The sequence below is a fragment of the Sprattus sprattus genome (genome assembly GCF_963457725.1).
Source record: "Sprattus sprattus genome assembly, chromosome: 16".
NCBI classification, from domain to species: domain Eukaryota; kingdom Metazoa; phylum Chordata; class Actinopteri; order Clupeiformes; family Clupeidae; genus Sprattus; species Sprattus sprattus.
In genome coordinates, this window is record NC_137914.1 from 16,801,180 (window position 1) to 16,825,695 (window position 24,516).

The window sequence follows — 24,516 nt, forward strand, 5'->3', positions numbered from 1 at the left end:
TAACATAAACTCCACCACGGACCTTGTACCACTGTGGTTTCTGCATCTCTTTGGTCTCACGCTGGGTGGTGAGAATCAGGGAGGCTCTCAGAGCAGAGACTGCCCCCTCCCGGATGGCCTGCTTGGAGTCCCACACGGCGTAAAAAATGTTGTCAAAGAAAGGCTGGACCTGCTGGAAAAAGAAAGTGGGCGCGCTCACGGCCAGCTCCCTCAGCACCAGCACCTGGAAAACACAGAAAACACCACATTATACTCAATAAATCCACTTCCCACATTATATTTAATCAATCTACCTCCCACACTGTAATCCGTAAATACTGTACATTTCAAAGTAGCAATACAAAATATGTTCAGTATGAATTGAGTGACACTTACCGCTGCATGACGTCTGCCCTCATTCCTGTCAGCTCCCAGCCACTCCAGCGCCCTCTTCACCTCAAACTCCACGTACTCCGCAGTGAAGGTGTCGCCTGCCATGGACAGGTGACCCATGGCTTTAGAGGCCATCTCCATCACCACAGGGTCACTGGAAGGCAGCAGGTTGCGCAAGTAGTTTGCAAATCGACTGATCCTAGTGGCATTGCCCCCCTCCACTCCAATGAGGCTCACTGGGTTCATAGAGAGAAACAGAGAAAATTAGAATGTCAGGGATAAGGGATGATTAGGGATGAATCTTGCATCAAAAGAGCAGTGATGTCAAATGAGTTTCAGCCTGTCACTCACCTATGGCAAGAATTCCACCTTTCTTCTCACTCACATCAGAGCTGGAGACCAGCTCAAATATGTGGTGGTTCAACTCATCATAGAAAGTGGTGGCTTCATCTTGGCTCAGCTAGAATTAAACAGATACAGTTGTCAGACAACAACCATCACCGTTCGCTACAAAAATCTACACCTTATGAGAGACAATTTCGAAAACAGCAACTCCTAATTAACTATTAATTCACCTCTCTGAGCTCTGTCGTCACATAGTGTTGGAGGTCCTTTGCTGATTTAGCGCGGGTATCCTCATTGCGACTCTTCAGGCCACTCACGAACTGCTGCAACACCGTCGCGGTCCCAGACATGACGGCAGCGGTGGTGCCGCGACCCGTCGCGCAGCCTAGGGATGACACAAGGAAGATTCCATTGGATACAACTTAAACTATACTTACAAAATAATCAACACTGAACTGAATCGTAAGTGAGTTCACTATTGGCATTAAAATAAATCTGATTTGCAACGCCACAGGAAAAACGGTTGACAGAAACCATAAACAAAGGAAGGACATCTCAAAAGTTATTAATGATGGGTTATGCTAAGCTTCTGAATATGGTGGGTAACTTAAAGGACGGCGACTTCCAGTATTAATATTGATTTAGCAATGGGTTCCATATGCAAGTTAACATAACACTTCATCAGTAATTTGTTTCCAATTACAGTCCAAAGCATCATCTCCTGCAAAACTTGCATTTCAAGGCTGAGAAGCATATAGGTTAGCAAGACTGTTTTAGCGCTAGGTTAGCTCGTCCCTGATCTCAATTTGTCTTGAGTCACTGGGACACCAATAGATCATAGTAACGGCACTCCACAAGAACAGTTCATTAGATGAATCAGGGTGTGCTTTTATTTTCTTTCCCTCGAATTAAGTAATACCAATCATCCATGTGTTCTGTTCAGCAGTTAGCTACTCTCATACCACTACTAGCAATGCTAACCAAGTAATACATCGAGTGAGGTCAATGCAGTGTCTTTTTTTATTTAAGAGCACTTAGAAACATATGTTTGACATGCAACAGTCACATGCACACTTTGAGAAAAAGAAGATAGATATCTTACGGTGTCTCTTTATTTAGTTAGCTACAAAACGGCTGGTGTATTCCCTCAGCTGCAAAAAGAAGTCATATGCTAGAGGTGGAGTAGGAAGTTGACAACCAGACCTGAGTTTGACTATCCAATGGCAAACTAGATAAGTGATTGACATCTACATTGTCCACAGGAAGCTCCTGTTACCCGGAAAAACACAAAACGAGAATGTGTGTTAGTAGCAAGTGTTGCAATGCACATGCAGTCAAGCAAGGACTTAAGTCTGCCTGTGCCCTATGATATTCGATGACACTTTCGTTACTAGCTCGCTGAATAGTGCACAGGCAGACGTCTAACAGTGTTGTGATAACGTCGCTGACAGACATAGTGCATTTGGATAAAACTATCCCATTCGAACTGCTCCAGGGATGTGCATATTTAACTAAGTTAACCAATTATTTTTGTACGCATGCATATCTCTTTCCATGCTTATTTATCAATTAACTTTGCCCATTGAAATATTTGTAATCGTCCAAATTCCGAGAAACGATTGGTTTGACGTCAACATTCACTGACCAATAGCGTTGAGACCATTAGAATTCCAGGAAGTAAATGATATCATTTATGCAACTTGTTTCAAAACAGACGCTTGTACCGACCACACGCAGGTTTGTGGCTTGGTACCCTACAGCTGCAATCTGAAGACTTAGGTTTCGAATGACAGAGAAACCCTCTTTATCAGCATCTGTCAACATTTATTTGAGATCTTTTTGGAATGGCTCAGGTACCCAAAGTTCGCCTTGCGGGTGGTCTTGAAATATGCCGTATTTTGAATGGTATGTGGCAGGTTTCTGGTGCGCATGGTCCAGTTGATCCAGAAAGAGCAGGTACGTCTGTAATCCTTACTTACTATCGGAGTAACTTATTGCGTAATTGGGGTTAAAGGCTGGGCATTCTCTGTGTTACCGTTGTTTCCACAAGATCTGTAACTGGTATTGTGGGTCTCGCTGTCCCCAAGCATGCACGGCGGGTGGCGCTAGTGCACCAGTTTCTCTCACCTCGATAAATTGTGCAGAAGGCAACTTGGTATACCTAATAGCCATCTCTCTCTCTCTCTCTCTCTCTCTCTCTCTCTCTCTCTCTCTCTCTCTCTCTCTCTCTCTCTCTCTCTCTCTCTCTCTCTCTCTCTCTCTCTCTCTCTCTCTCTCTCTCTCTCTCTCTCTCTCTCTCCCTCTCTCCCTCTCTCTCTCTCTCAGCCCAGGCCATGGAATCCTATGTTAATGCTGGACTAACAACCTTTGACATGGCCGACATTTACGGTCCAGCAGAAGAAATATTTGGAAGATTTTACAGTCAGGTATGGCATTTAGACCACATAATGTCATGCCAGTAAATGTTACTACATTATCTGTCACCTGCTTAAACCTTATTTTTGCCCTTTAGTCAAGTGGTGATATCTAAGAGATTATAGCTGGTATGGCACAGAAAAGTCTAGCCTAACTGTAAGATTATAATGTGTATAGTATGTGTCTTAATTTGGTATTGTCCAGTGACGTTTTGAGTCTCATTGGTATCCTTATCACATAGGCACATTACACATAAAGGCTTACCCACATTATCACTTAATTTAATATTCTCTCTATTAAATTAATATTGTCTATTATGTTCTATTAGGTAATTTAGTATCCTCCTTTATGTTCTTTCCTGTCTTGTTTGCACATACACCTGCAGATGGTTTTTTATAAACCACTTGAGAGTTAAGACTAATGTCCAGTTGTAGCAACAGAAACCTCACTTAAACAGAATCACCTCTCTCACCATGTACTGGATTTAGAAAATAAAACCTTCAATGAGTTTGAATGTTTAAAGTGCTGCTCACCTGGGCCCTGAAGTGGACGATCTATAGGCTCAGCCAAGCGTACTCTTCCAGGCTGATTCACTTCAGCAGTTTAATGGAATCGATTCTGAAGCCTCTCACCCAGAATAATGTCCTGAGAGATGAGCCTTCACCCCTGTGTTCCTTAGGGCTCGTGTAGGTCTCAAACATGTTTTTCCCATTTGAACACCAAGATTTTTTTTTTCTTAGACATTTTATCACATTTATTGGAGTTTATTTATTATTAATAATACTGCGTGTACAATGTTTGACAGAACTCTAAAGGAAAACACTGGTTTAGCTCTGGGGAAAGCCATTGACAACATCATGGTTAAAAAAAAAGAAATCATCAATCATCAATCAATATAGCAAGCAATTTTTCTTTTTATCAGGTCAAGTCCAGGTCCAGCAGCCCACCCCCAGTGCAGGCCTTTACCAAGTGGGTGCCAAGACCTGGATCGATGGATCGCAAGGTGGGTTTATTGTCAACTTAATGCCAGCCATAACAATGAGATTTAGGAGTACAGTCTCTGATTGTACTTGTTATCTGTACTGTGTAATGTGCATGAGTAAGATGGTAGAAATGTGTGTTATTTATTTCTATTTAGGTGTCTCTTTCTGAGGCAGTATTGTTTGCTGACAATAATGAAATTGTCAGGTTGCACTGATTAACCACTCTTATCTTGGTAGTGTAGAGTATAGACGGCTTTAAAAAATAACAACTGACCTTCATCTACTTGACTGTCACATTAGTTACCGTGGACACTATCACCAGAATGTGTTTGTAAAACTGTAGAATTTGAACCTGTTTGCAAAATGAGTTGAATTGCAGATATACTGACTAACCACTAGAGGGCAGTGTGGACCAATGAACAGTGTTTATCCCCTCAGCGTTTTTAATCCGTTAATGTAAATCCATCTTGCAGCTGTTAGGATTCAATGCATGGATTCAAGGTAATGTTTATACAAATGTAATTATGGGTATATTTATCTCGTAAAATCATTCAATTAACACGCAAACATCGTTGCTCTGAGGAGGTGGTAGAGAAGGCAATACAAAGGTCTTTGGATAGAATGCAAGTGGACACACTGGACTGTGTCCAGTTCCACTGGTGGGACTACAATGACAAGAGATATCTTGAGGCTCTTGGACACCTAGCTGATCTACAACAAGAGGGCCTCATACGTATGTTCAGTCATGCAATTATTGTAGTAGTACTATTTTATTTATACAAATATATTCTTAAACACACTTTAAGTTTGACACCTTAACACATTATTTTTGGATCACAATGTCCATTTGTGTTTCCATACATTAATTTGTTAAAATATGATAATTGGCTTTACAGGGGAGTTATCACTGACGAACTTTGACACTAAGCGACTGGAGGAGATTACAGGAAAAGGGATTTGTATCTCCAGCAATCAGGTCCAGTACTCTCTCATTGACCGCAGGCCAGCTGTCCACATGGAGCGCTTCTGCTTGGACCACGACATTCAATTGCTGACATATGGAACCCTAGGTGAGCACTTAGAGACGTACACAATACTCCCATAAAAACAAATAGCAAGACTGAAGTATATTCTGTATGTATTTTTATTTTAGAAACAATGGTAATATATTATGTGATAAGTAAATATGTGCAACATTAAACATTAATACATTCAATCTTTGTAGAAGGACAAAGGAAGTGAGTTCTATTGGGCGTTTTGTTAATTTGCATGAACACTAGGTCTGAACCCACACTATACATTTCCCAGAAAATATCTTGATTTAATTAAAGAGAAGGGTTACAACATTTGACAGATCCTCCATCTAGCTCTCTGGCTTTCTCACTCTTTTAACCCATGTGGCAGAAGGCACTCCTCCCTCCCCCTCCACTTCTGTCTCCTCCACCTTTTCCATCATAAACATTCTCCCTTTCTTTTCCGCTCTCTCTCTGTCGTTTTCCCCCTCCCCCAATGAAGGAGGGGGTCTTCTGACGGAGAAGTATCTGGGCCGTGCCGAGCCAAAAAGTCGGGCTGAACTCAACACAGCGTCCCTGGGCAAATACAAAAATATGGTGGACATGTGGGGCGGGTGGGGCCTCTTCCAGGAGCTGCTGGCCGTGTTGGACACCGTCGCCAAGAGCCGCAGCTGCTCCATTGCCAGCGTAGCCACGCGCTACATCCTGGACCAGCCAGCGGTAGGCGGGGTGATCGTGGGCTGCAGGCTGGGCGTCCCCGGGGCGGAGCACATTGAGGACACGCTGCGCAGCTGCGCGCTGGAGCTGCGGCCCGAGGATGTGAGCGCCATCGATGCCGTGCTGCAGCGCTCCCGTGATCTGATGCGCGTCACCGGAGACTGCGGAGGAGAGTACCGCTAGTAGTGCCAAGGCGAGCACGCAGAGAGGAGGGACCGGAAACTCTCACGAATGTGGTGTCTGACGGGCAACTCTGATGTCCAATCATCAATGTCAAACACAATTTTATCTGTCCTGGTTTAGGAGCAAATCCATTCTGATTAAGATGATGGCTGTGCTGTGTAAAAAGCTTTTAATAGTGCATGTTAATGTGACTGTGTGATGAAAGAGGGAGAAAATGATGCAAGGCTGGTGAAAACTTTTTATTCCGTAACTAGCTATAAATATGCATTTGAACTGAGGACATGACATAAAAACACTGCAGTAATGTGATAACCTAGAATAATAATGGTGGGAGAAAGATCAGGCCATCCTCATGGCAGACAAGAGGGAGGGGGGTAATGAGTGTGGCAGATTGAAGGGGTCATCATAACTGACCCATGAGGTGTCATTGCCAGCTGGATATATGGGACCGTCGAGAGGACTCTCCAGACGGCTATCTGAATTGATTATGTATGTATGTATGTATGTATGTATGCGGGGAGGGGCATTTTAAAGAAAGCTGCACAGCTCAGTAACCATAGTAACATTGTCACATCTGCTTGGCCTGAGACCACAGAGCATCAGGGACCACATGGAGCAGAAGAAGTGTGAGGGTCGACAGACATCACTCTCCGCGACATAAACAAACACTCTGCTGTAATGTCAAAGGAGACATTTTGAGTGCAAGCTTGAATAAAACACCAAAATGGCAATCTTCTCTCTTTCCAGATCATTTTCACACACAGCAATAAGAGAATTCTGGCATGGTAAAAGCTAACGTATCCTGAATTTTCATTGCTTGAGCTGAAAAATGTGAAAAGGTGCAAATAAAGAAACCTGTCAGGTGCAGAAATATGATGTTAACAATAACATTACATATAATGCAATACATCAATACTATATATTTTATAGTTGAGCCTATATTTGAACATTTCTTATACCAGAAAACACTTGTCTATCTTTTGAAGACCATTTAGTCATGATTTATCTTTTTAAGACCAGTTTAGAAGCATCTAAAGGCGTCTTCCTCAACTCCTGTATTGTGCTGGCCTATGGGCTGAAGGGAGGGAGAGGTGCAGCATGTGCATGATCACACATGCTGCAGCGCGTAATGCTTTAGCTGCTGCTGAATTATTAACCTGCATGAAAAATGCACAGCAGGCCAGAATGAGAGTGTATGTTCTGCTGGCAGGGACCCTTTGGTGGAGTGCTCCATCCATAAATACAGTGGGAGTGATCCTCCCTCAAATACGGTGGGGCCCAAATATGTCATGGCAGGCTCCCCTTAGACAATGAGAAAAAAGATCTGCCCACCCCAACAACACCATGATGCTCATATGGTCTATAACCTGTTTTTAATTATTAAAAAAATACATAAAAACAGATACCCATCAACGGTTGCATAGGTTTTCTCTGAATGGTTAAACATTTTCATCAATCAATTAAACCTAAATATTTAATCAGTTAAAACATTTTTTTATTTGATCTGAGGTCTTGTTTCAAACAGATCAAATTGTTCCATTCTTTGGATCGGATCATGATGAGTTTTGTTTTAATAATTATATTAAGCTATCCTTTCTAACATACAGGCTGAATGGTAGGTCCTGACCATATTATTTACGTTCAAAGTTGGCTATAAACTCACCACCAAAATAGGTTAGTTACAAGTTACTATGCTGTAAGAGCTAGCACTACCATCCTTCAATTGAGCTTGCTTGCTCTCCCGCCCCATACTTTGTTCCTCTCATCCTGCTTTACTTATCCAGTGATAGGTAAATCCATTACATGGTCAAAATGGATTTTCTTTTTTGCTTATGAAGAATTAGGTTACACACCAAAACGTGTGGTGAGATTTGCCTTGTGAAAGCAGTTGTGTTCTGGGAGTGAGTCTCTTTATCTCCAGGAACCACTTAATGAAGTGTTTGAGAGACTCTTAGAACAACAGCTCCCTATTGAGGTCCAAAATGAAATCCTATTCCTTGCAAAAACAAGTAGTAATTTTAGATGGTGCTTGGATGGAATCAAATTCATTAAAATAAACATAAGATTAGAAATGCTTCTGACTGCTGAAAGCTTTCCCATTTTCAAAAAGTAAACAAAATTGTTTTCATTCCATTCCATTTTTTATTCAACTCGACAGTGAAAAGAAACACAGCAGACCATTCTCCTGAGATTAATGTGAAGAATCCATCACTTTATTGGTGAATGTTCCCAGTTGGGACAAAGGTCTAAAAACAGTGTTCTAAAATCAAATCCAAATGCATTAAAGAGGAGAAGGGAGGGGACAAGGGAGGGGACAAGGAATGGCGGTGTCTGTGTGGGCATTTCAAAAATGGTGAAAAACATGACTCCAAAACAACTCCAGAGTTACTCCAAAAACTTTCACTGCGCACTCAACACTACAGCGTTACTCTTTCTTTAGGGGTAAGGGCGCCAGGTAGGTTTACACTCAAGGGTAAAAGAGGAAAGGTGACCTGAAGGAGTAAGGTGGGCCAGGGGGGTCCAAACAACATCAATGACATTTAGAAGAACTACATTTCCTTTACTTTCTTTCCTTCTTGTTTATTCGTTTCAGTGACATTTTGCATTTCAAGAGGGGGAGCGTGTTCAAACAGGGAAGTGTCTCCCTTTTTGTTGAGGTTACAAAGGTTTGTCGGGTCGTCTGGCGGCAGCCATTACTTGGCGTTGACCGAGGTGCTGAGCATCTTCCTGACTGCCTGGGCGATGGCGTCATGGTCGATGCCGAAGATCTTGAGCAGCTCATGTGGCTTGCCACTACGTGGCACATGGGCCACAGCCAGGCGATGCACCATGAATCCGGTTTCATTCACCACAGCGGAGCACACTGCCTCCCCCAGGCCACCTGTGGAATTGCAATCAGTTAGCCATTAGTAACTTATCAGGATTGCAAGGGAGTTAATGAAAATTACGGCAGTCTTTACGCTAAAGAAGCAAAGTCCCTGCGCAAGGTTACAAACCATAATAGTGCTAGAACAAACATACTAACATAAATGTGCGCACACACTACATAAATGTGTGTCATTCACCTAACTTGCATGACCTTTGACTGAGGAACAATTCAGTATGACAATAGTGGACTAATGTGTTTATTCATGCAAATAATAAACATGGACATCCGCATATTTTAAATCAAATAGATGGAAATGTCAACATTACATTAATATCTACATTTTTAATTACTTTTAAGAATGTGTCAGTTAATCTTTAATTTCACCTTGATCAAGCTTACTCTTTAAATCTGACAATAAAAGGACTGCCCTTTAAAACTTCCTGATACAATAAGAAAATCACTCACTGGAATAATATTGTATCACTTTAGTGCTGGTGTGCATTTCCATTATTTCCTATTTTTTGTGGGGCTCTGCGCCTATCCTCTCTCAGACACTTACTATGAAAGCTTGACCAACTACTCACTTTTGTCTCTTGTTTAAAATAACATCAGTCATCTTTATCGTTATATTTGTATAGCATCCCTAAAAAGATATAAGCAAAAATAACTCCTCATATAACAAATGTACCATTTGGTCAAACAAAGGACTGTGTGAACAAATGTATTCGTAGCTTTGCCACAGACACCTCTCAGCCTTTATTATTATGGCTGGTTGATTTGCGGTTTCTTTTACGTTTTACGCCTTCAACCCTTTACACTTTACATTCAGTAATGCCCGTGGCCTCTGAATATCGTTTAAAATACGGCTGTCTCTTCTCATTCTGCTGATGGACAGCCTACTCTGGTTGATTAAGATAATGATCCTTTGTCTTCATTCCTGCCCTATAGCAGTGTAGATCACACAGACATGTACAGTAATATTTGTGCACGGTTCATTTGGAAGATGACACTCCGCGGTTTGACAGGCCTGTCTGTGGGATCCATACACTACTCTCACCATTGGCCTCACTTCTCAGCACACACCTACACGCCTCAATGCATCCCAGTGTGAGACCATCCTATGTATTTACCTCTGGGCATTCACACACACACACACACACACACACACACACACACACACACACACACACACACACACACACACACACAACAGGCAGACCAAAATGGAGAATGTACACAATTAAAACAACATATCCACCCACCCACTCAGTATTTGTGCATTTTGTACATAGAAATACAAACACACACAGTGCTGCATACAATCTAATCCCCCAGCACACACACACACACATGCACACACACACACACACACACACAAACACAAACCCTCTGACAACAGCAGCTGTTTGTCCCTGCAGACAAAACCCAAGCCTCCGCTCTCGCAGCAAGGCAGGCTAGACGCAGGAGAGGTCACCCCGAATAGTAACCCTGGCGATGGGGGGTGGCTTGTGCCCCACTGTGCCAACTGAACCAAGCTCCCCCTCCCTCTACACGTACACACAACAGATGCACAGCAGAGATGCATTCTGACATCGCCTCCAACCACCCACATACTGTAAGCACACAACCCCCCCCCCCCACTGACATGTCTACCCCCTGTGGACCTCTGCCCCCCCACCCCCCCTCCCCCTCACTCAGCCCTCCACTCAGCACTCGCCATCTCACCTGTCTTGATGCACTATTCATGCTTCTTAACAGGAGCTGGGGGAGGGGAGTGAGTGACTGAGTGAGTGAGTTGGAAGGGGGAGGCAGAGACGAGGGGCGAGGGCGTGGGCGATGTAATGTGAGGGGTTAAAGTGGGAGAGGGATCTTGGGGCTATGGTGAGGCCGATATGATGACAGGCCTTCATGGCCAGCTCGCCTCCCCGCTGTCGCCGTGCGGTTCAGGCAGAGGGCTCGGGTAAGACCCAGTAGGCAAGCGGAGTAGAGGGGCGCCAAAAAATACACACAGACGAATCCTCAAATAGACACACAAGGGTAATGACACTAGGGGACACACATGAATTCACACACAGAGAAGCACACACTCACACATGCTTCCAGTACGCACACATTCTCACAACAACACAGAGATTTTTTTGGCAACGCTTTTTTAGACCGCTATGTAGGTCAAAGGAAGCCCAAAGGGCATAAATGAATTTGAAAAACACTGACAGCAGAGAGCTTTTCCTCCTGCTCCTCATCCTCTGTGCCTGTCCTCAACACCCCTCTCTACTCCTCCTTGTTTCCCCCTTTGCTTTTAAGCTCTTTGTCTCCTCTTTGCTCCATCTTTTTCTCATGCCTTCACATCCCCTTACCTTTTCTCTTCACCCTTTTCTCATCACCTCTATAAATTCCATGATCATACATTCTTTAATTTCTCTACACCCTGTATTGCTTTGCTTCTGTCCCTTATCGCTTTCTCTCTTTCTCTCTTTCTCTCTCTCTCTCTCTCTCTCTCTCTCTCTCTCTCTCTCTCTCTCTCTTTGTCTTTGTCTCGGTCTCGGTCTCGGTCTCGGTCTCGGTCTCGGTCTCGGTCTCGGTCTCGGTCTCGGTCTCTCTCTCCTGTACTTTACCTGCCTTTTCCTGCTAGGAATACACATTAATTATGCACTTGTGACATCTTATTTTGCTCAATGTTGTCACGGCATGAAGGTACCCACCCTCATAGTAGTGATCTTCCACCGTGATAATACGCCCCCTAGTGGCCCTGGCATGTTCAATGATGGTCTTTGAGTCCAGGGGTTTGATGGTGAAAGGATCAATCACTCTGATGTTGATCCTCTCTGAAATGACAAGAAAGCATCATAGTAACTGTGAGTAATGAACCCTTTCATGGTGCATGATTCGTGTTTAAGCAAGTGTGCAACATCCAAGCAAAATAAATAGATAATGTGTTGATATAGGAAAGAAACCGTGACATCTAATCATTTATATCTCATAAGACAATTATTACAGAATTACGTATACAGCAGTAAAACATCTAAAAACAAATGTTTATATTTCTATTTTGTATTTATGAAACTATTATACTCACTACCAGCATTGTGTCATTCATACATTCTACCAACATAACCCATGTGTTGCAATGCTGCCATATCTTCTTTGACAGTGCATAAACGTGCACTTTCATCTTTCACAACCAACGGGCAACTGTCATATACATTAGGTTGTAAAGTATGGCAATGTAATGAATGCAAAGGACATACAGAGAACATCCCTGAGTAAGAATGCTAATGTGGATGCAGTAGGCAGGCTTGATACCACTAGAGGCACTGGGTACCTTTCTTGAGCAGCTCAGCAGCAGTCAGAGCCTCATGGAGGGTAACACCAGCTCCAATCACAGTCACATGGTCATCATTGGTCTTGTGAACAACCTGTTGGGATGGGGGCATCGTCACATCACATCGCATCACATCACGTACTATATATGTACTACAGGACAAGTACAGTTTAACCAAATATGCGGCATTCTGCCTCCTGCAGTTTGGCGCAGACTAGCATGATATCAGCACCACCAATACCTTTGCCTGTCCAACATGGAAGTCCTCGTTGTTATTGTAAAGGATGGCGTTCTCTGGGCGACTGGTTCTGATGAAGCACAGGCCCTGCAGAGGAGAAAGTGTTATTTGTGAAACCTTTTTCCTGGCTCCATATTTGCTCACAGGCAAACTACAGAACTGTGACAATGGCAATGCATAATGCATATCTATATATATATTTTCAGTGCTGTTCATACTTTCATACTAAAAGTGGTTATTAGATCTCAAAGCTCAATATCTCTAAACCAGAGTATATAGTGTACAGTCTGAAGCTGTCCAAGAGCCTACGTGAGATGTCGCATAGAGATTTAGTGCTTCAAAGGTCTTAGGGTTTCTATGGATTCATTTTCAACAGAAATATTTTCAAACTGTCTGTACCTTTGTGTTGGCTGCCAGCTCAACAGCTTTCTCAGTGGACACAGCGTCACTAGGGTAGAATACTGTTGCCGTGGGGATAGCTCTGAACATGGCCAGGTCCTCCAGTCCCATCTGAGATGGTCCATCCTCCCCTAAAACAAACACACACACAAACAACTGTCAAACAAAGAAGTGCTTTGAGAAGCTTCTGGAATCTTGACTGAAAGTGCAGGCTGGCAAACTGGCATGCGTTGAGGCGAGAGAGCATGCGATGTACCTGAGGAGACTAAAGGAAAGCTGGGCCCTCCAGACCATTTCCACCATGATACAGAGAGAGAGAGGGAGGGAAGGAGGGAGAGAACGACAGAGCGCTGCAGTAACAGCGCAGGAGGAATGACGTGGGGGGGAAATGTGAAGAAACGGAAAACAAATTTTCAACATTCAGGATTTCAGGAGAACTGAAAATCACAGAGGCACAACAGTGGTGTTTCACGGGGAGTGTCTGTTTTGAGCCCACAGAGCCAACCTTAGCAGGACTTAAGCAGTCCCATCAGTAACAAATGCGTAACCATTTCAACAGTGAGATGACAGACATAACCAATCAATCTCTAAATTACATCAAAATACCCTGAAGCCTATAAGGTAAACGTGCTACGTCAACTGCTCATGGTTTTTCTGTGGGCTCAATCAGTCAGAAAAGAACAGTGTCTCCAAAACCACTTTAAGTCTCAGGTTGGGAGTCAAACAGAAAAGAAGGTGTTTTCCGGGGAGCTGTGAGAGGTGAAATGGCACACTCCAGCAGACTGACCGATAGAGACACCACAGTGGGAGCCACACAGGTTGATGTTGCTCTCGGAGATGGCAGCCATGCGTAGCTGGTCGTAGGCGCGGGTGAAGAAGGTGGCAAAGGTGGAGGCAAAGACCACGTTCCTGTCTCGGACGGCGCAGCCCACTGCCACACTCACCTGCAGGAGAGGCAGGGAAGAGGTACTGTGGGTTAGGTTAGGCGAAGACTGACAAGGCCCCTAAAGTTAGCATTTACTAATCTCATTTTTTTCCAGAGGCCAACACATTTCACAGTAGAGCCGGACCTTGCCTTAGCATGGATATATAGCACAAGCAAAGCTTTTTCTAGTTAAACTGGCATTTCATGAGGGAGAGAGATTTCATTTCCTGTTTCATGTCCCAGCAAAACTGTCCCATTCTTCCCTTATGGGTAAAGCTGCAGAGTGAAATTGCAGACGTGTGCGTGTGTGTGTGTGTGTGTGTATGCGTGTATGTGTGTGTGTGTGTGTGTGCGTGTGGGTGCGTGTGTGTATGTGAGTGTAAGAGAAAAAAGACATCGAGGAAATCCAGCACATCTGCCTCACACCAACAGTAAGAATGCAGCTTTACTTCACAAAGGGCAATCACACACTCAGATAAATCCGAACTATTATTGGCAACATTTGTGGGAGTATATTACAGAGAGCTTCACGCTATATTTACTCATACATTTGTCAGGAATTTGTCAACTCTACATCTCTTTAACTAACTTGGAAATGTGTATTTAGCTGTGGGTGTTCATATTCATATTTATCACAATTTGTATGCTCAAATAAGCTCAGATAAGTCGAGCATCACTTATTTTTATAGTCTGAATGCAATATGATGATAAAATACAGAGTTTTTACTTTAATGAAGTCTACTGAATTACATTATTATAGGAATATGATGCTTGCACAAGCCATAGATGGTAAGAGATTACAAGGCAAGACAATGGAAGAAAGAAGAGGTGAAGAGGATTAAAGAGAAGAAAAGAAAAGACAATTCAAGGGAGATCAGGCATGATAGATATGAATAATTCAACTATGACAATAGTTGACCACTTCTTGGCGACTTTGAGCTTGTGTAAGTTGAGTGAGTAGATTCATGAGGACTTCCTCTGATGCCAAATCCACACCTTAGCACATGCATCCTTCATTTCTTGTCTTTAGATATAGGTCTTCTGAATTAATATGTACTAATGACTGTTAATCAGATGGAATGCACTCTTTTTGATGAACTAAACTGTACTTATATGACAGGAGGAGGGGGACTCCTACCATGTTCTGCTCAGCAATGTAACACTCCACGTAGCGGTTGGGGTGCTCATTCTTGAAGATCTCGGTGAAGGTGGAGTTCTTGGTGTCTCCGTCCAGGGCGATGACGCGCTCGTTGTAGCGGCCCAGCTTAGCCAGGGCCATCCCATACGCCTTCCGTGTGGCTACCTGCAGGCAAGCACAAACCAGCCATTTCATCAGTAAGGGATCCGGTCCAGCTAGCTAGAGCAGTCAGACCTATTACATTATTAATGGCTACCTGGAGTTGCTCATGGAAGATCTCTAGATCCAAACCTAGTGTGATCTTACTTGCTTATATTTAAATCACCCATGTATCTATTGTGGACACCGGCCCTGTTTCCCCTGGGGAGGGGGACCTACTCTGACCCCAGAACCTTTACCTTCTCTCCAGGTTTGTAGCTGGGGGCGCTGGGCATCCTGACGTTGCGCAGGCTGACGGGCGGGGCGTCCTCCGAGGGCATGGACGGGTACAGGCGCTTGCTGGAGTTGAGAATGCGGCTCTGCAGGTCCTTAATGACGCCGTCAGCAATGTCCTTGGGCAACGGCTTCCCGTGCCAACCCATCTTATCCTCTGCCACTGATGAGGGAGATGAAGAGCGTTAGAGGCACGGGCAGGCATGCGTTAACATGTACACATACACAAACATGTACAACACGTTAACATGTACACATGCACGTGCCTCTAACGCTCTGGCACGTGTATATGCTTGCACATTAATCCACATTTGTACAGACACAGCCAGATAGACATTGAAGTCCCTCAATGACTCAAATCCTCCACACCTCAAACAATGTCTCTAAGACAACAGGTCATAAGGTTGTGTAAGAAGCCCCTCCATCTGAGCAAACAGCCAGATCAAGGGAGGGCAGAGGCCTAGGGGTAGCCTCTACATCCCGCAGGATGAGCAAGCTGCCGCCGCTAATTCACTAAAGCACAGGGCCAAAGCCAGCAGATCCTGGCATGATCCCACAGAGGGCCTCCCTTTGTTCACTCCACAAAGCTAAAATGCCTTGCACACACATGTGTGTAGATATAGTAGTAGGCGTAGAGCTGAAGGAAGTTTTCTTATTGGATCCGATGCGTTCTTTACGCCGTACATGCAATTCAGCACTAATTTGGAGATAAGAACAAAATGCACAGGACATGCGAATAGCCAGAGCATACACTGCACTAAACCAAAGGCCTCAACAGACAACAGACATTCTGTTTGGAATATTTAGGGAAAGGCCAAGGTACCTGGAATGCCCTTGCCCTTGATGGTCTTGGCGATGATGGCAGTGGGCTGGTGGCGTGCCTGGGCCAGAGCCTTACACAGCTCCTCCACGCTGTGCCCGTCCACCACGATGGCATTCCAGCTGCACACACAGACAACGTTGGAACATTAAACACGTATTAAGGCATGTGTGTAGCTGTTTTCCCTTTCTCTCCATCCCCATCTCAGACATTCACACAAAAGGATCATTTTTTTTGCAACGTTATAGTTAGTTGAATTTTTTTATATTACAATTATACAGTTATTATATACTACAAGTGCCTCCCACTTTCTCTATTGGAAGACGAACTCCATCTGTAAGGCCACCTCCCCTCTTTCCCTCAAGCATTTTTTGTAGTATATGAAGACAACAATACACACACATACATACACACACATACACACACACACACACACACACACACTCACCCAAATGCTTCACAGCGTCTCTGGTATTTTTCCATGTGGTGCTGCAGAGGAGCGGGGTCGCTCTGGGCCAGCCGGTTGATGTCCAGGATGGCCACCAGGTTGTCCAGCTGGTAGTAGGAGGCGAAGGCCATGGCCTCCCACACCGAGCCCTCAGACATCTCTCCATCTCCCAGCAGACAGTACACGCGGTAGCTGGAAACCAAAACACACTACGTTACAGAGGAACTGTGTATGTAGCACTTTAATGATTTTTGGTCAGTGGATATTTAAAAAAAGAATAAAACACATTATGGAATAACGGACTTTATAATATTATCCTCCTTTACTTTTTCCTATCTATTTATTGTAATAAGCACAACAACACACAAATAAAATATAGTATATTTGTATAATAAATATACACATACATACATCCAGTGCCTCCCTATCTGTCTATCACAATCAATGTCTCCATCAACCTCCTTGATGCACTCTCTGTCTCTCACACCCACACACACACATACACACACACTCACTCAAATACACACTCAACCACAAGCACGCACGCACACTCTCTCTTTCCTTCTCTCCGCCTCTCACTCTCTCTCTCTCTCTCTCTCTCACACATACTCACACACCTCCCCAGGAGTAACACGGCCTGACAGCTTTCCAGTCAAATAGGCACGTTTGTATTAAAGTGCAGAGATCGGCAGAGACATGGCGCATTATAGCATGCATTCCAGCTCTGCCCCAGGAAGAATAGCATTCCGGGGAGAGCGATCCGAGATCTGTGATTCCAAAGACACCTGCTCCCACTCCAGATTAACATCTTCATGCCCGAAGACACAGGTTGTGGACGCATACCACTCCCCCCACCAACCCCCCCACACTCTCTCTCTCTCTTTCTCTTTCTCTCTCTCTCTCTCTCTCTCTCTCTCTCTCTCTCTCTCACACACACACACACACACACACACACACACACACACACACACACACACACACACACACACACACACACACACACACACTCATTTCATACATGCAGATATTCCCTGTGATGTATATTAAATCTATAAAGGCTCGTACTATTACAAATATTTTAGAAAGTGCCATGGGATCATGGTTTGGAAATAGTTTATGGTTACTTTTGACATTTATGAATTGAATCCTGCTATACCTCCTCCTGAAATGTGATGATTAGAATGTGTGCTTTAGTTCATATATGACAATGGTAATGTGTGTAATAACAGGTCATAAGGTCACGGTAGAAGCGTTGATTTTAAGACAACACAGGAGATGGAACTCAGCACATTCTTCAGGATTAGCAGTGTGTGTGTGTGTGTGTGTGTGTTGGTTGTGTGGGAGGGCAGTACACTTGCTGAGGACAAAGAGCAGAGAGGGGGAGATGGTGGGGGAGGGCTCTACATGGGTGACAGACAGCGGTGCAGGCTTCCACAATAGCTGAGAGAACATTGACCTCTCTCTAGTTATCACACAGGTTTGTCAGGAGTTCTTAATTACTCTTCATTCTGTTTAGGTTTATTATGACATTTTTCTCAGACACCTAAGGCGAGATGAGTGAGACACTTGAGTGAAATGCAATATAATAGGCACACATCAATTTTACTGTTGAACCCAAGGCTCTTGGCAAGGGAGAGCTATGTGAACCAGCGCCAGGACAAACGTTAGCTAAATGCATGCAGCCTGAGGTAAATGTTTCGGCTTTTTGATCATTCAGCTTTGAATTTATTTTGACACCAAGACAACTAACTTCAATTGTGCATTGTGCTGAGAATCAATTACGATTACGTGAAGGCGCGGTGTGCTTTCATAATTCAAGTTGTGCTAAAGGCATTTGGAGCCTAGTGACCTTAAACACATTTTGCACTGGCATCCATTTTTTCCTCGATCCAACCGGGGTGGGGGTTTGACTTGTGTGCCAGGCATGTTGCAGTGTTATGCAAGGGTGGGCATGCCATGCACCGATGCATGAGAATGCTAGCCACGCTACTGCCATGCACACTGCTACACTCCAGACTCAGCTATGCCTATCTATGCCCAGCTACTGACGATGAGACACTCCCAAGAGATGCAAAGAAAGACAGAGAGATAGAAAATAGGGAGAGAAAAAACATGGAGGAAGGGCAGGGAAGTGATGGTGGAGGGGCAACAGAGGGCGAGAGCAAATGAGAGGTGACAAAAGCACATCAGGAGAGACAGCAGAAGTGTGATGGCGTGGGGGCTAGTAAGAGAACGAGAGAGAGTGGGGGAGGGAGGGAGGAATGGAGGGGGGTGAGAGAGAGAGAGAAAGTGAGAGAGAAAGAGAGCGGGGCGAAAAGGAAAGAGAGAGGGAGGAGCCCTCACATATCCCTGCTTATTAGAGCAGAAGAATTGACTGAACACAGAATGCAGTCAGAGCAGCCAAAATATCATACATAAATTCAGGAGCAGAAATCACCACAAAACGCAGGAAGAGCAGAAATTTACACAAGCCAATGTTCAGCAACAAAACTGAGTCCCCCATTACATGTCTGGTACTCTAATGTCGCTTGTGCTTTTATTATGTGTATTGATAATAGAAACAGATAGTGGAAGAGCACAGCCGTGCAAAACTATTTATAAATAAAGGTTAGTCGGTCTGACGCTTGCGGTATTGTACTAGACTCTGTTTTGCGAGATAGAGAGAGAGAGCATTCTAGATACAAAGGCACGCTCAAAACTATTTGTGCGATTGTGTGTGTGTGTGTGGTGGCGGTGGTGGTGGTGGTGGTGGTGGTGGGGGGGTCATTTGGGTGTGTATGTGTACATGTGTGCGTTTCGTGAGGTGCAGGGGTTGGAAATCTTAGTGGAATGTGGCTTTTTCCTGGTTTCCCCTCTACAAAATCATAAAGTTCTGTCAACCAGTATTATTCCTCTAAGGCAAACAGAAATGTCAAATGTCAGGAAGGCTTAACGTTATCATTGAATACAGTAACCGTGCTCATGTCTGTGTGCCTGAGTTCATGTGTGTGCATGTGCGTGTGCTTTCTGTGTGTATCTCCCTCAAGTGTATCACATCATTGTCTACTTAATACCTAAGACACTGGGTTTCCCTGTGTGTGTGTGTGTGTGTGTGTGTGTGTGTGTGTGTGTGTGTGTGTGTGTGTGTGTGTGTGTGTGTGTGTGTGTGTGTGTGTGTGTGTGTGTGTGTGTGTGTGTATCAGATACAAACCATTAATATATCAATGGGGACCTCACACTTTATCTAGTCTTTACTGACAATGACTGCATTGTAAATGTGTAGACATCTGATGTGATATTGCATCCATACCTTCAAATTCTCACAGTAATGTGTGTTGTCCAGTGTGAAACTGAATATACCTTTCTATCTGTCTGTGTATTTGTCTATGTCTGTCTGTCTGTGTGTGTGTTTGGGTGTCTGTGGTGTGCATGTCTCTGTGTGTGTGTGTGTGTGTGTGTGTGTGTGTGTGTGTGTGTGTGTGTGTGTGTGTGTGTGTGTGTGTGTGTGTATGTGTGTGTGTGTGTGTGTGTGTGTGTGTGTGTGTGTGTGTGTATGTGTGTGTGTGTGTGTGTGTGTGTGTGTGTGTGTGTGTGTGTGTGTGTGTCTCACCTGGACTTGTCAAAGTATTTTCCAGTGTAGGCCATCCCACAGGCAGCACCCAGTCCCTGACCCAGGGAGCCAGTGGCCACATCAACAAACTGCTGTTTCTGCAAACACACACACAATCACAATCAACATCAGCATTAAGAACACTCACACACACACACACACACACACACACACACACACACTGCCACTCACTCAGAGAGATAGATAGACAGACAGACACGTGCACATACACCCACTCACCCATACACACAGATGTACAAACACACACACTGGCACTGACACAAACTAATTGGCTGACACACACACACACACACTCACACACACACACACACACACACACCGAGACAATGAGATCAGAATAAACAAATAGATCAGAATTCCATGATGTCAGCAGCTTATCCCCTATTTGACACTTTGCACTGTAATGACTGTCAGAGCTTAAAACTGGGATAAACTGCAGGTCTGTTATTACTGCCAGGCAAAAACAGAGGAGAACTACTTTGAGGGAATAGTCTGGAAAGTGGAAACAAATGCATGACTTAGCAAAAGGATTTGTGCTAGAAATATATATGTATACAGTATGTACAGTATATATCTATCTATGGATTTTATGGAACTATGGCAAAACATATATATGTAGTAAACCAAACATGAATAGCAAAATAAACTCCGAAGAACACAGGCCTTTCATACAAGTCAACAGTGTGTGAAAGGCCCAGTCTCTCTGTGGAAGTGCATAATAAAAGAATAATTATGTAAGGCAGAGAATAAATGAAAGACAAACGGGAGAATAACACACTCAGTGTGGTCCCAGTGGCTTGTGTGCGTGTGCACAGAGCATGGCTTTACAGAACCAGCACAAAGAACAAAGAAGCTAAGAACTGCTTTGCTCTGTAGCTACACAAAGCATGTCCTTGTGTGTGTCTGTCTGTCTCTCTCTGTGTGTGTGTGTGTGTGTGTGTGTGTGTGTGTGTGTGTGTGTGTGTGTGTGTGTGTGTGTGTGTGTGTGTGTATGTTTATCTTAGTGTGAGTCTAGCTGCATGTGTGTGTGTGTACATGTGCACTTCTTTGCAATTGTTTTTCTTGCCATTTGTGGCACTACCTCTGAGTTTCTGCACACAATGACAGGTATACCTCTATCTCCAGAAAAGAGCATCAGTGTGCTATTGCCTTGCCAGTGCAAATGTGTATCATTTACGCACACTGGGTCACTATAGTCCAGCTTGTAATCCCAGTAAGAGGGTAGGCTGGCTGCAGTTCAAGCTGGTTCAGAGGTCAGTCAGTGGGTCAGAGAGTGAGAAGAGATATGGGTAAAGAAGGGATTTACACTCAAAGGAGTTAACGGGTAAGAAAGCCAAAGAGCCACGGGCCCTCTGGAGCTATTTTAATTCCCAGGGCTGTGAGGGTAACTGTGAGGGCAAGTGTGCAGGTCAGACAGGGACTTGCACAGGAGGGGGCCTCCTCGCCTCAAGCCCCTCTGAAGGAAATTTTTAATTTTTTAAAAATAGTATAACGTCTGCAGAATTTCATGTAGTCCTAGATAAAGAAATTGCGGAATATGCGTGCAGGGGGAGGGGGCGTGGCGGCGATTAGTGATCAATCCTGACAATTTCACAGTTTCAATTGATATAGCGCGGGGGAGGGGGCGTGGTGTCGGTGACAAAAATGAACGTGTTGCACTTTTTCAAGAGCAGAGCAACGGCCTTTCACAATTTCTGTGCACACCCTGAGATCAGAGGTAAGAGGGTATGTACTACATGATCTTACCGGAACCGGGTGACCCTCCAGGATGGAGTCGACCTTGCGGAGGTTCAGCAGTTCGCTTTCCTTCATGAAGCCGTTCTCGGCCCACACCGCGTACAGGATCGGAGCCGCATGCCCCTTAGAAACAGCAAGAATAAACACACAGACACGTTCACACAAAACTAAAGAGTCAAACTAAATATGTCGATCTTGAAACTCCAACATTATACATCATATATATCCAATATATAGTATTATTAAACCCAGTGATACACACACTCCAGCACTATACAGATATACAATGGGTCTGCTGTCACTCAATGATGTTGCCTCTTCATATTGCCAGAGTTGATGGCCTCCCTGACACATTGTGGTAATACCCCAAACTTAATCAGAAACACGGCAGTATTAATAAGCAGCCACTAAATGCATTCATGAATCCAAACAAACTGACTCTCTATCTGTAACAGTCTGCCTCAGGGGCCAGGGTCAGGAGGCAGTTTGATTTACCATCACAGGGGATAGTTTTCATTGGGTATTAAGTGCCCTTGCAAATATAACTCATATTCATGTACTTACTAACTTGTTCATTGTTCATGAGAGAGAGTACAGAAACCGGCTTACTCGTACCATTGCCACAATAAATTAAGTACCATGACAGTGCCTCCTGGTGGTATGGAGGACTGGAATGATTGGGAAACTAATAAAGTATGTAGCTGGTAGGAGAGCAACAGGTGATTCTAGGGCTGGTAACACCAGCCGAAATCTAAAAATGTCTCACCTGTCATTCTTCAGATAAAGTATACAAATAGGTCTTACCTTGGACAGGATGAAGCGGTCATTATTGATGTTCCTGGGGTCTTCAGGGCGGTACTTCATGGTGTGGAAGAAGAGCACAGACATGATCTCTGCCACACTGCAGCATGATGTCGGGTGTCTGTTCAAAAGGAATGCCAGGAATTAAACGTGTAATAATGCAGTGCAGAAACTTAACTGGAAATTTGACTTTAAAGAGTCAATGAGGTAAACACCCCTGTCACACCACAATATTGTTTATTAAACATTTAACAGTACATTGGAAAATAGTCTCAGCTCTGAAAAATTCTTCACTGTAATGGACACTTTTCGTAAAATTTGTATTTTTATGTGAGTATGCCCAACATTCCAACAACTGCAAATTGCACAACTGGCACGTTTAAATGACCAAATTTTAGTTAAAAGGAATTCACACATTATGGTCTGATTTACATAATTCTACTCTGAGTAAATATTAGTGGGTTAATTCGTTTCTCTAAAACGACCCCTCTTAACACAGTGCAAAATCCAAGCAAACCAAGTATTGACTGGTGGCGTGACAGTCAAGTCAGTACTGAAGATGGATGATCACTCTCAAGTACTCAAGTACAGGCACAAACGGCCATTGAATTATTCAGTCAACGTTAATTAATGAATCCTTTAGAGACAGTTAGTGTTTTAATTGTTTAAAAACGAGCAATCACACTTAACATAACACGCACACAAAAACGCGTGCTCTCAGAAGGAATGCATGCTAAGTTAATCATACCACAAATGTATAATTCAGCCTTCAACCTGCAAAGGAATGAGATCATTACGCTTAGGTGATCGACAAAAGAGAGGACTGATTGAATAAATAAAGACAATCATTGCAGCATAAATGAATTGATGAATAAAATAAACGAGGAAAATAATAAACTATTGCAAAACAAAGTGGTTAAAAAAAATATCAGTCCCCACGTCCGTGGTGCCTCAAGAGAAGTTACACTGTCTTGGTAGCCTACACCAAAACATCAGCAAGACTCCTTGGTACACCATAATTTGACACAAAGTGGGAGTGGTGTCTAGCACCAATTGGTGAGCTACGTGCCCGAGGATTGACATCCTTGAACGGGGCCATCGACGCAGGCGCTGAGGGGGGACAGATAGGAGCGCGGTCCCTTTTAGATCTGGTTGCGGCGGACTGTTCCATTGCAGAAACTAAAAACCACACGTCTTAACCAACAAACGGAGGGTAGCTCCTATTTTCAACTCTGTCGTTAGAGGCAAAGAGCTTAAACAACACTGAAAGCATTACGTGCAGAAAGCAAACGGAACACGGTGCACCTGCTCCAACTAAATGCTGTGGACGAGCAAAGTAATTAACGCAATAACAATTATTGTTACGTCTACAAAATTGCCAAACTATCTAATTAATTACGCCACATTTATCAAATTAAGAACATTGTGTTCCACACGGGCAATGTATATTCATTCGTTGACCTAGAGTTTAATGACACAGCCAAGTCATATCCTCATGCTTGTAAACGAAATACGCACACAATAACTTAACGTCTAAATAACACAGTAGCAAAATCCATCTGCCATCCGCGCAATTCGCTCTTACCCACTGCCAGCTGCGGACGTAGCTTTTATAGAGTTGATCCGGAGGCGATTGGCAATGTTCCGCAGCGCCTGCAGAGTCTGCTGGTCGGGTTTATGGTAATCCTCCATCCTCAAAAATTAGCACCTCAGTTGTACAAAATACAAAAAAAATCACCTAAAAGCCAA

The 24,516-nt window shown here is 43.8% G+C and overlaps 3 protein-coding genes across 3 annotated transcripts in view; 1 reads left to right on the plus strand and 2 right to left on the minus strand.

Moving 5' to 3' along the window:
• The window catches only part of mtor (mechanistic target of rapamycin kinase), an 85,203-nt gene extending 83,317 nt beyond the window's left edge, over positions 1-1,886 (minus strand). Inside the window, exons 1-5 of the mRNA XM_080853704.1 lie at positions 1,820-1,886; positions 948-1,102; positions 724-832; positions 376-608; positions 23-223 (exon numbers count right to left, since the gene is read on the minus strand). Of these exons, the coding sequence (XP_080709830.1) occupies positions 23-223; positions 376-608; positions 724-832; positions 948-1,067 (663 nt within the window). The 5' untranslated portion in view covers positions 1,068-1,102; positions 1,820-1,886. The remainder of the gene's footprint in view (positions 1-22; positions 224-375; positions 609-723; positions 833-947; positions 1,103-1,819) is intronic.
• Positions 1,887-2,431: 545 nt separating this feature from the next.
• LOC308377144 (uncharacterized protein) lies at positions 2,432-6,740 on the plus strand. The gene is made up of 6 exons (XM_080853719.1): positions 2,432-2,673; positions 3,043-3,143; positions 4,055-4,135; positions 4,701-4,848; positions 5,012-5,185; positions 5,631-6,740. Exons 1-6 carry the CDS (start codon positions 2,562-2,564, stop codon positions 6,026-6,028), a joined length of 1,014 nt encoding a protein of 337 aa, XP_080709845.1. The 5' UTR covers positions 2,432-2,561; the 3' UTR covers positions 6,029-6,740.
• Positions 6,741-8,721: 1,981 nt separating this feature from the next.
• LOC308377139 (transketolase-like) lies at positions 8,722-24,459 on the minus strand (the record flags this gene model as incomplete). The annotated part of the gene is made up of 14 exons (XM_080853713.1): positions 8,722-8,909; positions 11,600-11,722; positions 12,220-12,313; positions 12,461-12,544; positions 12,857-12,987; positions 13,644-13,800; positions 14,920-15,084; positions 15,318-15,514; positions 16,175-16,293; positions 16,620-16,811; positions 20,209-20,306; positions 21,976-22,089; positions 22,771-22,888; positions 24,353-24,459. 14 exons carry the CDS (start codon positions 24,457-24,459, stop codon positions 8,722-8,724), a joined length of 1,887 nt encoding a protein of 628 aa, XP_080709839.1.
• Positions 24,460-24,516: the final 57 nt, after the last annotated feature.